Source organism: Paralichthys olivaceus, chromosome 4, assembly GCF_024713975.1.
Source record: "Paralichthys olivaceus isolate ysfri-2021 chromosome 4, ASM2471397v2, whole genome shotgun sequence".
NCBI lineage: Eukaryota > Metazoa > Chordata > Actinopteri > Pleuronectiformes > Paralichthyidae > Paralichthys > Paralichthys olivaceus.
Genome location: NC_091096.1, coordinates 7,101,190 through 7,113,840, shown reverse-complemented (window position 1 = coordinate 7,113,840; position 12,651 = coordinate 7,101,190). Strand labels below are relative to the sequence as shown.

The 12,651-nt window shown below is 39.9% G+C and overlaps 1 protein-coding gene across 3 annotated transcripts in view; it reads left to right on the top strand.

The window, feature by feature from the left end:
• Positions 1–11,896, top strand: part of slc23a2 (solute carrier family 23 member 2) — a 32,609-nt gene extending 20,713 nt beyond the window's left edge. For all 3 annotated transcript variants that reach the window (XM_020099294.2, XM_020099293.2, XM_069523038.1), the window contains 10 exons: positions 1,541–1,629; positions 1,820–1,887; positions 3,000–3,181; positions 4,340–4,460; positions 5,213–5,369; positions 5,699–5,846; positions 5,947–6,052; positions 6,335–6,602; positions 7,169–7,264; positions 7,528–11,896. In XM_020099294.2, coding sequence (XP_019954853.1) covers positions 1,541–1,629; positions 1,820–1,887; positions 3,000–3,181; positions 4,340–4,460; positions 5,213–5,369; positions 5,699–5,846; positions 5,947–6,052; positions 6,335–6,602; positions 7,169–7,264; positions 7,528–7,805 — 1,513 coding nt within the window. In that variant the 3' untranslated portion in view covers positions 7,806–11,896. The remainder of the gene's footprint in view (positions 1–1,540; positions 1,630–1,819; positions 1,888–2,999; positions 3,182–4,339; positions 4,461–5,212; positions 5,370–5,698; positions 5,847–5,946; positions 6,053–6,334; positions 6,603–7,168; positions 7,265–7,527) is intronic.
• Positions 11,897–12,651: the final 755 nt, after the last annotated feature.

The following is a 12,651-nucleotide window of genomic DNA, read 5'->3' as shown; positions in this document are numbered from 1 at the left end:
GTGTGATTCGTAGCCGGTGTTCCACCTGCTTCATCAGTTTTATCTCTTCTATCATTAAACAACAACTGACCTGAAACATTGCCTGTTGTCATAAATAACACAAAGAGCTCCTCACTTATAGTTTGTAATACAGACAGAATGAAAGGGAAAGATGACGGCAGGATGAGCTGTATTTATTTCTCCTTGAACTGGCTTCAGTGTAAGTGATAATGGGGCAAAAATCCACAAAGTTTGCAGATACTTCAATAAGATAAACTCAGGGTTTCCTCTGTTGAGCTTTAATGGAGACATGGTAGAATAATTGTAAATTTAAAGGGTTTAATCTCGACGGATATCATCTTGATTTAGCAAATTTTGATGGTTAAAGTCTCATATTAACTTCAGATCAGCCTTTGAATATTTCTAAATGTAATATGAACGTGCAGCACGTACCTCTTTAAGGAAGTCTATCAGGAAGGATATGTTTAATGGCCAGTATGAACAGGATGCTGCAGCAAGATAAAAACACTTTCATTTTTCATACAGAAGGCTGATCCTTGTTCTAAGTATAGTTTTGTCTGGTGAATAACAAGAAGACACAATCCCCTTTTTATGTTGTGCACGTAAAAGATTTGTATATTCAGCGGGGTAATAAAAATCAGGTCACTAGTGGTTATTCTTGAGACACCCAGACAGTCACATGTGACATCTGGATGCAAAAGACTGAAAAATGGGGAAATAAAACTATGTTGAGGAGGTAGAGAAATGTAGTAAAGGGCATACTGTATACAGAAACTAACATTAGTGAAGAGATGGAGGGAGGGGGATAAACATTGAGCAGTTTCCTGAGTCAGTGTTGTTTTCTAGGAAAAGTTGAGTTGTTTCCTGTTTGAACCTGCAGATGAAACTCAATTAACTCATGAAATTGATATGATTCAGTGTGGACATGTTTACGTTTTAAATGTTCTGTCTCTACTTTTTCAAACAAACATTTGATCAAATAAATTTGATGTTTACTTTTGTGTATGTGTACAAGGATTTAAACCACTTATCTGTGTGATGTCATGAGAAGAAAACTTGATCATTTCTGCAAATATTTGGCTTGTGTATATTATACACAAGTGGAATATTTGTTTCTACACTGTATAAATAAAGGTGATTAGACAGATCACACAGTATTTAGGTGGATAATGAATGTACACTCCCTCATGACCTGCTTGTCACAGTTGTAATTTGCAGATCAGCCACACTGTGGAGCGTAGCTGACCATTATCTCATTTATTTAATTTTTAATGAATGAGTGATCAGAAATGGGGGTATTGGCTGGTTTGAGTGAGAAGAAGAGAATGGGAGAAGCAGGGAAATCTTCACTGTGTATTTAACTGACAAAAGACCTTTAGGATACTGAAACTTCACACATATTGAGAAAAGTGTGCTGACCCCTGGTGGTCCTACACAGAAAATCCCTTTCATTGCTGCTAAATTCCTTCTCACTCTTGCATTCGATTGATTATTGAGTTTTGATAAATGTAATTTCTAACGATGCTTTCCTTGTGTTTAGGTTGCCTTTGTTCCAAGCCAGCGCTTTTGCCTTCCTCGCACCAGCCAGAGCCATCCTGTCGCTGGACAAATGGAAGTGTAACAATACAGGTGACAACTCTTCTCTTCAGCATCCACATCTGTTGGAAAGACTTTTTTTTTTTCCTTCTCCAAATGCTGTTGGTATCAATGATTATATTGGAAGGATGGGATGAGTCAGTTTATTCTCATTTACGGGACAAGAGTAATGATTCACAGGTCATATTCTTGTTTTCTAATCTTTTGCCTTTTCTACCACTAGATGTTGCAGTGTTTAATAGCACAGAGCTCCTCCACACAGAGCAGATCTGGCACCCCAGGATACGAGAGGTGAGGCAACAAAGAACAAATGAACTCATCCTTGCTTAAAAAACGAGATATACTAGTTAAAAAGTTAGCATTGTATATTTGCAAAAATATTAATGAAACATATAAAAGTAGATATGGGCATAAAATAAATATGCTCTTTAATGAGGTGTTGCGTATGTATGTATATACACACACACACACACACACACACACACGTAGTCGAAGGGACCCTTTTCAAAACATTTGAACATCACTGTCTGTATATGGCTGCAGGCTTTTGTTTGTGTGACAAGAGCTGTTCCTTTCTATTAACCTTTTCTGTTTGCGTCAGCCAGTAGAGTAACCGTTCTTTGTGTGACATGTGAACGAGACTAAATTCAATCAGACTGAATCAAATTGTTGAATGGAACATCGATGAGCTGCCGGCAGCAAGAACGTGCAGGTGATAAAAGTGATGGAACAGAACAGGGAGACGGAAATAAGGCAGGACAAATGGGATTAACACTAAGAAGCATCAAATGTCAACTGGATGTCTGGTGATTCTGTAACCCAATCTCCTCCAGCCACGATGCAAATAAAACGTCTTATCTTTAGTTTTAGTTTAGAAATTTTGTTCCACTAATTACTTGGATAATGAGGACATGAATGATGTACAATAAATCCTCAGGGAAATCGAGGAATCACAATGTGATTGATCAGTGCTAACACATTTAATCTCATGAGCAGTGTAGAGGATGGGCCGAACAATGGCATCATTCATGAAGTGTGTGCACGTTGTCATGTGATTCAGGGCCACTGCTCTTTTTCTCTGAAGTCCAGCATTATATTTCATGCCAATTTAATGATAAAGTCTGACGTTAGCAGAAGTGATTTATTTCAGGTGAAGCAGAGCACCACCTTTACGAAATGCTGTGGGGAAACCTTAATTTTGCAAATGGAAAATTTAAGTGTTCAGTTACGATTTACCTGCAGTTGCTTCTGTCAGAGTCCCCCTCAGCCTGCACTGATTCAATGCGTTACTGATTCAAATTAAAGATTAAAAAACATTTTAAACTCCTCCAGTCTTTAAGTGGGTAGTTCCTCAAGGTTTTTTCTATAATCATTGTCTTTTTTCATGTCTTTTCTCCACTCAGATCCAGGGCGCCATCATTGTGTCCTCCCTAATTGAAGTGTGTATTGGAGCACTGGGTCTTCCCGGTATCCTGCTGAAGTACATCGGACCCCTGACCATCACCCCCACTGTGGCCCTTATCGGCCTCTCTGGTTTCCAGGCCGCAGGCGAGAGGGCTGGAAAACACTGGGGCATTGCTATGCTGTAAGTTCAGACTCTCAGGAAAAGAAATGTGCATTCAGGTTTCATCAAAAACATCTCACCACCATCTGTTTGTTGTGTGTGTTTTTAATTATCATGATTCAGATGGATCAATCGAAGTGCTGTATGGCAACAATGCAGCAGTGCATTTAGCTCTAGCTATTGGCTATTCAGGGTGAAAGAACCACTGAAACCATTGACACTGATTGAATTCCGACTGCCGTTGTTCTGTTCTTTTGTTGCAGTTTCACCTTTAAGCTTTTGTACGAAGAGTTTTTACACAGTATCTTGTTCACTTAACTCATTTATCGTGACTTCATTAGCCAAACAATCTTTCTAGATCCCTTCATTTTACACTGAATGTCTTTGCAGCCCAAGAATGAGCAGATAAGAGTTAGTGTGTGACAGAAAGAAAGCCTACTGTACTCAAGAAAAGAATGTACCGGATCATGTTGACTATAAAGACGACTGAGTGATGAAGGAAGACCTAAATCAATGATGTGATGTTCAGGTGACGTGACATGCTGTGTCACGGTTGTTTACACTGTTGCTGCAGGGACTCTTGTCTCGCTCCACAGGGACAGACAATATGTTCCTGTAATTGCCACTGATTCGCTATTTCTCAGGAAGTTAGGATAATTGATTGACTCTGGGGGCCATAGTCAGACGATAATGGAAGAGGACCACATGTAATAGGTTTAAAAACGTGTATATAACTGGATTAGTTCTCTCACACGGTACAGAAAATAATCAGAGGCTACTCTTTTTCAAAGGGGCGGTGTGACAGGGGTCATGCGAGGGGTGGTGCGACAGGCAGAGGCAGAATGTAACATATTAATTCCGATCATGTGTTTGTTTACATCATCACCGGCGTCGGTTCTTATCACCACAAACTCTCTTGACATCTTTGCCGGTGTCTTCTGTGAATAGCTTCGTATTTTCATCCTTAGATGTTTGTATTAGTTTTTTAATTTTTCCGTCTGTCGCATGTTAGAAGCATCATCAACACACCCACCCCACGCTGTGAATGCGTGGCGATCTCGTGCTGTGTTCTGACATTGGTTCCTCTAGATTTTCTGTGGACTTTATCAGGTGAAGAAAGTCTGCTGACACTCCAGAGGCTGTGATCCACCAAACTCAAGAGCCTTTTTTTGTTTGCAGGACTATCTTCTTGGTGCTGCTCTTCTCTCAATATGCCAGAAATGTTCAGTTCCCTCTCCCAGTCTACAAAGCCAAGAAAGGCTGGACTTCTTATAAACTTCAAGTCTTCAAAATGTTTCCTGTAAGTACAAAACTTCAAACATAAAAGTATGTGTATATCTCAGATTGTTGCCTTTTTGTACCAATTCTATCTGGGCTCCTATTCTTCTCTAATTTTAATGAATCCATCTTAGTGTCTTTACATCTCTCCCTCGTGTCACATCTCAGCAGAGTTAATCTCATATGTCTTTCTGTAGGAAGTTAAGAGGTTTTCACTTTGCAATGCTTGTGTAAAGTGTAAATCTGTCTTCTCCCGCCCCCTGCTGGTTGATTATTAAATGATAAAAACTACTCTGACTTACATACATGTCTCCTCAAAAGGCTTCCTGTCACTTTCCTTGTTTGTTTGTTTTTTTATTGGGTCTTTGCCTTAGTCTTTGGAACTGGCACCACAGGGCAACACTTTTAAACTTCACTTCTCTGGAAGATAAAATGTTCTTAAAAGATTAGTAAGAATAAAAATTTTAAGTCAAAATGAAATGAAAGCTACAAAACTGGAAGAAAAAAAAAACTGAAAGCTTGAATGAAATATGCAGACGTGGTATATGTCAGAGTACATTATGGATTCCGGTTGGGGTTTGGCAAACATAGCCCACACCATGGAACTGCAGACGACTGTTAACATCCACCTGTTCCTTCACCTGCGTTTTTTAGATTTATTCTATAGAAAGAGAAATATATTGAAGAGTTTGCAAATGTTTTAATTGCTAGAGATATCTGAACAAGGGACACAGGAATGCAAATAAAAATTCTTCCCTTTGTCTTTGTCATCAGATCATCATGGCCATTCTGGTGTCATGGCTGTTGTGCTTCATTTTCACTGTAACTGACGTTTTCCCGCCGGAGAAGGATAAGTACGGTTTCTACGCCCGCACAGACGCACGACAGGGAATCCTCAAAGCTGCACCGTGGTTTAAGATCCCATATCCCTGTGAGTGTGTTTATGAGGAGGAAGAATGTTGGGGTTTCTTGTTTGTTTGTAATTCTGGGATCGGCTGCAGGTAGCTGTGGTGTGGACATGTTTTTGTTGCTCTGACAGAAATGAAAAATTATAAGCAACATTTCAAGCGCATTATTCGGGCCAATTCACAATATATGAGCAGTGGACAGTTTCTATAGGCTCTTTGTTTGTATGTGTTTCAACTGTACTAACATAATTAACCTGGACCACAGATAAAATCCAGCCAGAAACAATGAGGCAAAATCATTTTAAAGATATTTCCGTTTAAATGCAGTTTCTCTCCACTCTCACCTCTACAGTCCAGTGGGGTTTTCCAACTGTAACAGTGGCCGGTGTGATCGGTATGATGAGTGCTGTGGTGGCCAGCATCATCGAGTCGATTGGAGATTACTATGCCTGCGCTCGTCTCTCTTGCGCTCCTCCACCTCCCATCCATGCCATCAACAGGTAACTCCTCGGTTTCTTATTTATACTCCTCCTTATTCGCTCCATTACTCTGGAAGCAAAGCATGAGTAATTTATTGTGTGTTTCCCTCTGTCTCTGTAGGGGGATATTCATAGAGGGTATTTCCTGTGTGCTCGATGGGCTTTTTGGCACAGGAAATGGTTCCACCTCCTCCAGTCCAAATATAGGTGTCCTGGGAATCACAAAGGTAACCTGCGCCTGCTCTCACTCAATGTGTTTTCTTTCTTTTCTTTATCTTTTTTTTACTTTCTGCCTCTTTTTCATTCTTCTTCTGCTGTATTCTCTCATTGGCTCACTTGGACAATATCCAGAGTTTTTACCAGGGAGCTGGTAGTGGAAACTCCAGAGAATATCCGAAGCAACTGACTCTTGACATTTGCATTCTCTCACACAGCCCCTCCGGATGATTTCAGGAGTTCAGTGCATGAAAGCAGCATTCTTCTCTAACTGACTGTCTTCCGTCCTCCAGGTGGGCAGCAGACGTGTGATTCAGTACGGAGCTGCCATGATGTTGCTGCTGGGGATGGTGGGTAAATTCAGCGCCCTGTTCGCCTCTCTGCCTGACCCTGTCCTGGGAGCTCTGTTCTGCACCTTGTTTGGTATGATCACTGCAGTGGGACTCTCCAACCTGCAGTTCGTGGACCTCAACTCCTCCAGGAACCTCTTTGTCCTGGGCTTCTCCATTTTCTTCGGTCTGATGCTGCCGAGCTACCTTAAACAGAACCCGCTGGTCACAGGTGAGCAGAGGGGGAGTCCCGACAAGCAAGGGTCAACATGAAGATTCATCATTACATTCACCTCAATAACAATTAACGGAAAGATAGCTTACATAACGCATATGTGCACAATATCCTCCAACCTTACAGTGAATTTTTATTATTCGTTATTTCTAGTGAGAAATAAACAGAAGCTGCACAAATATGAGGACGAGTGAGTGTAACCTTTGTTTAATATATTCCGTTGTTAGGAGATAATAGATTTAGATTAGCTTCCAGTACGTCACAGTTTCTGGAGACTGTTTTAAGATGCAGCATCATTAGAAATGACAACAGGCCTCTGTTTCTCATCAAATGTTCTATTTCTGTTTCTTCTTGGTCATGCACATGTATTATTGTCCTTTTCTGATGTTCTCAGCTTGGTTTTGTTCTATATCTTGTTTATTTTATCATATTTCATATATATATAGTTCTTATCATCTTATCAACCTCCAGCTGCAGTTCTCACCATGCTCTGTTATGATTAAAGCTACACAAATGTTGCAAGGACACATCTTGAATTATCATCTTTTCTTTATCTCCCTCAGGTATTGTTGAGATTGACCAAGTGCTGAACGTGCTCCTCACAACAGCCATGTTTGTCGGAGGCTCTGTTGCCTTCATTTTGGACAACACTATCCCTGGTAAGGTCTCCACTGTCTTTCTCATTTCCAAACTAATGATTTTAAAAAAGAATGTAAATTGTGCTGTAAATTCACTGCTTCTTTGAGTTATTGATGGTAGTTTAAGCAATGCTAAAGCTTTGACCTGGAGGACTGATGGGCAGACACATAAAGTATCCGTTACAAGGGATCTATGACTTTTTGTATCTTCATGTCTTGTAACAAAGGGAAACTCATGTTGTCCTTCGTGGTTTTGATTATTCACTCCTCGTTTGTCTTGTCAGGTACCCCTGAAGAGCGAGGCGTCAAGAAGCTGAAGCTTGGCTCTGGTCTCAGCACAGCGGAACTGGAAGGGATGAGATCATATGACCTGCCGTTTGGAATGGACTTCATTCGCAGACACTCCATCTTCAAGTACATCCCCATCAGCCCTGCATTCACAGGCTACCAGTGGGGGAGGCTACAGGAATCCTGCAGGAGCAGAATGGGACATAGAGATGGGGTGAAGGGAGGAGGAATGGGAGGGGAGGGAGGCGGGGCACCAGGAGAGAGTCGGGTATAGCCAACAGGCTTATGGGCAATGGGAAGCAAGGGATGGTACACTGAGATGAAAGGATGGAAGAGTGGAGGACAGAAGCGGTGCAGGATTGGTTGGAAGAAATGTGACGCACCATCCCCTCGTCATTATGTGTTTTCTTTATCTTGTGTCAGTCTTTTTCTGCCTCCCACTACGCTGGTTTTAAGCATGCTACAGTAAATCACAGCATGTTCCAAGATGTCATCACCACACAGAGATGAATTGGTGTGTGTGCATATGTCCACAATATGCAGCAAGAGATGGCGGCACTTTAATCCAGAACGAGAGCGATGGATGTCAAACAATCAAAGCTGAATGTTTGTGGATTCACTGACTCGTTATTACTGCTAACTACTACTGGCCATGTCAGTTTCTGACACACATTCTACTGAGCGCGACGGTAGATCTGATTATGTCAATTGAGGATTATGCAAAATTATTTACTTAGTTAGAAATCATTTGCCTCAAGACTCATTATGCAACAGCATTAGAGACACACGCATGCACATACACCAACAGCCTCACCACAAAACAAGAGCGACAATGCACGTTGGGGCGTCATGCAGACCGAGTCAAATTTTTAGTCAGGTGCCCTTACTCATGCAAAGTGATTATGAAATTTATTTTGCACTATCTGCCTCCTGAGTTCAAATGTAGAATGTCCCTCCACAGGTCGCTCCTCCATTTCTTCAGTAAAACTCCTCAGAGACCCAGCACATCTCATCTCATGCTGAAGAATCTCACTTTTTAAATTAGTGCAGATATTCACTAGATCTCCCACTGGGCAAAAATCTACAAACCTTCCAGTTTACGTGTCTTTGCTACGTCAGTATTATGCATCATTAATTAACGAGACCAAAACACTTAGTTTACCTGGACACACCGAGACTCATTGGACTCTCGAATGGGACTTTTTTATACTTCAGTTCAGAAGAGAATTAAAATCAATTTTTATCTCATAACCTGAATTTGCTTATTGCACATCTCTGCAGGCACATTTTGAATCAAGCTTTTTATAATGCCTGAGCAAAAGCCACAGTAACATAAACACATGGCCTCAGAATTAAATATCTCTCTTCAGGCACATGTCCTATGTTTAACAGTAATGTGTGTTAATGTAGGATTTACCCCCCCCCCCCCCGCGACTATCCAAACCAATGTGGTTTTTCCATCATTGCATTCAGTGAGCCCTTACGTAATCGTACTCAGAAGTAAGGATGTTGATTTTGAATATTTGAATGTAATAACAGAAATTTTGAGAGTTAACATTAATTAATTGTTCTGACTCCAGTCACACATTGTGTTTTTTGGAAGCAGCCAATCATGATCGTCGCTGATGTCATTAATACAATTTTTGCATTTTTTAACAGTGTCCCCTCCCACTCTCATCTCTCATCAGTTAGTTCACTGCTGTAGTTCAGACTGTTTCAGAGCATCAGCAGCCTGAACACCATCCACCCCAGGAGTGACGTCTCTAACTCGACTCGTATGTGTGTCTCGGCTTCTTTAACAGAAAGAAAATCAACAGTTTGAAAAATACCAGATGAGAATTTGCAAGATAACAATTTGAGTAAATGCAGGAATAAAAAAATAACAGCTTAAAATGAACTACTAAACATTAGTAGCCTGGCCTTATTGAGATCAAACCAAAATGCTAAAAAAAAAAAAGTCTTTATTTCCGCTTCTTATTGTTCTTAAACCATAAACCAAAATTCCTTATTCTGAGGGGGAACAAAATTAGTTTCAAATCTCCAAATTTCTCACTTTTTTAACTCATCTGTTAAAGCTATTTATTTATTTATGAGAAAAAAGTGGATGTTTAGCGATTGTTTGAGGCAGGTTTATTTGCCTCTTGTACAATGTTTAAAATATATTTATTATTTCACTTGTTAATGCCCTGTTTTAAAAAACAAAAGGAAAAGTAGGTTTGATGATGTCGTACTGCTCCTCCCTCAGCTGCAGTTGGTGCTTTGAGAAACTCACCTAAGGACAACCACCTTTCCTAAAGTCAGTCTCTACTGTAAACTAAAAAAGTACGCTGCTTCCATTTCATTCCATTTCTATCACATTGTTAATATAAAGAGAGATGCACTTAAAAATGTGGAACTGGATGATTTATTCAAATTTCAGAGTCAGGGCCTTTTTACCTACACGTACTGTTTGCACACGTAATGGTGCCAAGATGATCGGGGTCAGACTGACTCATTCTCACTGAGCTCAAACCCTGTTATGTGCTTATCCACATTCATTGTCAGTGTGAACTTTTTTTTTTGGGTGACCTGAGGACTTAACTGTTTTGTTCTGAACATTTAGGGCCTCAGTCTCTGATAGCATCGTTAGCTTTAGCCACATTTAAGACCCCGTCTCTCTTTCTGTTACTCTCAGGATTTGATCACTAAGCAAAGTTTAGTGGAAAGAAAGAAACAGATTGCATGTTTCCCAGCGGGCTGTGTTTTTGTGATCTCGCTAAGGTCTAATGTCTGCCTGGAATGATAACATGAGAACCCTGACTAAATATTATTGTGAGCACAATTTTCAGCCATCCTTATCAGAATGCAGTTGCAATAAAGTCAGATGAAAATGTTTACAGAGCTACCGCAGCTAAAATTCCTATTACGGTCACAGATTTTAATATGAATTTGTTCAAATGTCATTGTCCCCACACGTGTTATCATTCTGGGTAGACTGACATCAGTGATGTGACCAAATCCCAGAGAAACATAAAAGCTGATGAAGTCTTAAAAGAAGGCTTGGCTAGTTCCTGACCATTAATGTGTGTGGAACCTGTTCATCTAAAGCCTCATCATCCTCACGTACGTGTTGGCTGGCAGCACCACCGCTGTAGATAAGACGTAACCACTGCAGCTGGTGTGTTTGAAACCCTTGCCCAGGCTGTTTCACCTTGTTCAAGGGGGGGTGAGGATCACATAGAGGACGGAGAGCCACCACCACATCCTGCATCTGTCTCTCAGTGAGGGGGTGGGCGGACGGTGGTCTCAGCGGTCTGACGGACCTGTTATCAATTCTCTTGTATGTGACATGCACACATTAGCGCATGGACAACACGTGACATTGTTTCCCCATCATGTTTGTGTAACTAGCACTTATTTGTCTCACCAACATCACACACACACACACACACACACACACACTTGTTAAACATCTCTAGTGACCTCATGTTTAGTGTACCTGGTTTTGTCCCTGGGAGTTCTTACTGTCGTTTCTGGATGTAGGAGAAGACACCGGCTGGCCATCTTATTAAGAGCCTGTTGGTCTTTGGCAGCTGTGTGAACCTGCCTTATTTTTCAATACCAAGATGAACGTTGGATGATTTTGTGCCTCAACACAACTTCCTCTTGATTTAACTCTCCGGTTATGTTACATTCTGTCTTCTTTTCAAATTTTATACACAAGCAAATTCCTTTCTCTCAGTCATTACAGAAATAGTTCAGTTACAGTCAAGACACCTTGGATTTCACATGACACTACTCCTCGATGCTTTTCAAGCTTGACTCACAGAGAGGCCACCAACAGATGGCTCTTGAGAAGGTGGTCATAAGGTGTGTAACACAAAGACATCAGTCCCTCTTATTTTGAAGGGGATGCTACATAAAGAATATACTATTGTGTCAAGTGTTTTCTCTTTTTCAATGTTTTTGTTCTTTTATACATAATTTTTGTGTTTTTACAAGTAAATATTTGTAAGAAACAAATCATAACTTTTAATCTTGAATCATGCTGGAAAGCGCACCATTTTGTTGTATTGTTTATTTAAAGAGTAAATGCATTTTGATCTTATTTGAATTCTGTGGTTTGGGGGAATTGTTAAGTTTGTTTGTTAGGACCTTTTCATATTGTATTTTTTTACTCTAACATTGCCCGTTGTCCATGTTAACACATTACCAGTACATATTATAGACCGAGCTGGCAAACTTTAAATAGATGTAAAAACAACAAAAAGAAATGTATATTTAATGGAGTAAAGTTTGCTAAACTAAATTGTGTAAACTAATTGTAGCAAGAAAATGTTTTTCTCTTTGTTCCTAAAACTATTTAATAAGGTGTTACAGAATGAATGCAGTCTATTGTCTTTATTGTTTGATGACCCTGTTGGTGATAGTTTTGTTTTTAAACCACGGTGAATGAAGGAAAAAGGAAAAATGTCTTATACGTCTCTCAGTTAAGTATGAAACGCTCTAGTACCCGTTATTTTTTTTCCCAGACAGGATCTTTCGATGATCGCGACGTAAATATTAAGACTTTGCCGACAAAAAAAGTTTCCTCTACAGAAATATATTTATTTTCTGAGAAGGTCAAAGCAGTGTCGAACTATTTATAGTGTCATAGTGTATTAGTACTAGACTCATAGATTGTTAGTGTGTGTATTAGTACTAGACTCATAGATTGTTAGTGTGTGTATTAGTACTAGACTCATAGATTGTTAGTGTGTGTATTAGTACTAGAGTCATAGATTGTTAGTGTGTGTATTAGTACTAGAGTCGTAAATTGTTAGTGTGTGTATTAGTACTAGAGTTGTAGATTGTTAGTGTATTAGTACTAGAGTCGTAGATTGTTAGTGTGTGTATTAGTACTAGAGCCGTAGATTGTTAGTGTGTGTATTAGTACTAGAGTCGTAGATTGTTAGTGTGTGTATTAGTACTAGAGTTGTAGATTGTTAGTGTGTGTATTAGTACTAGAGTCGTAGATTGTTAGTGTGTGTATTAGTACTAGAGTCGTAGATTGTTAGTGTGTGTATTAGTACTAGAGTCGTAGTCTGTTAGTGTGTGTATTAGTACTAGAGTCGTAGTCTGTTAGTGTGTGTATTAGTACT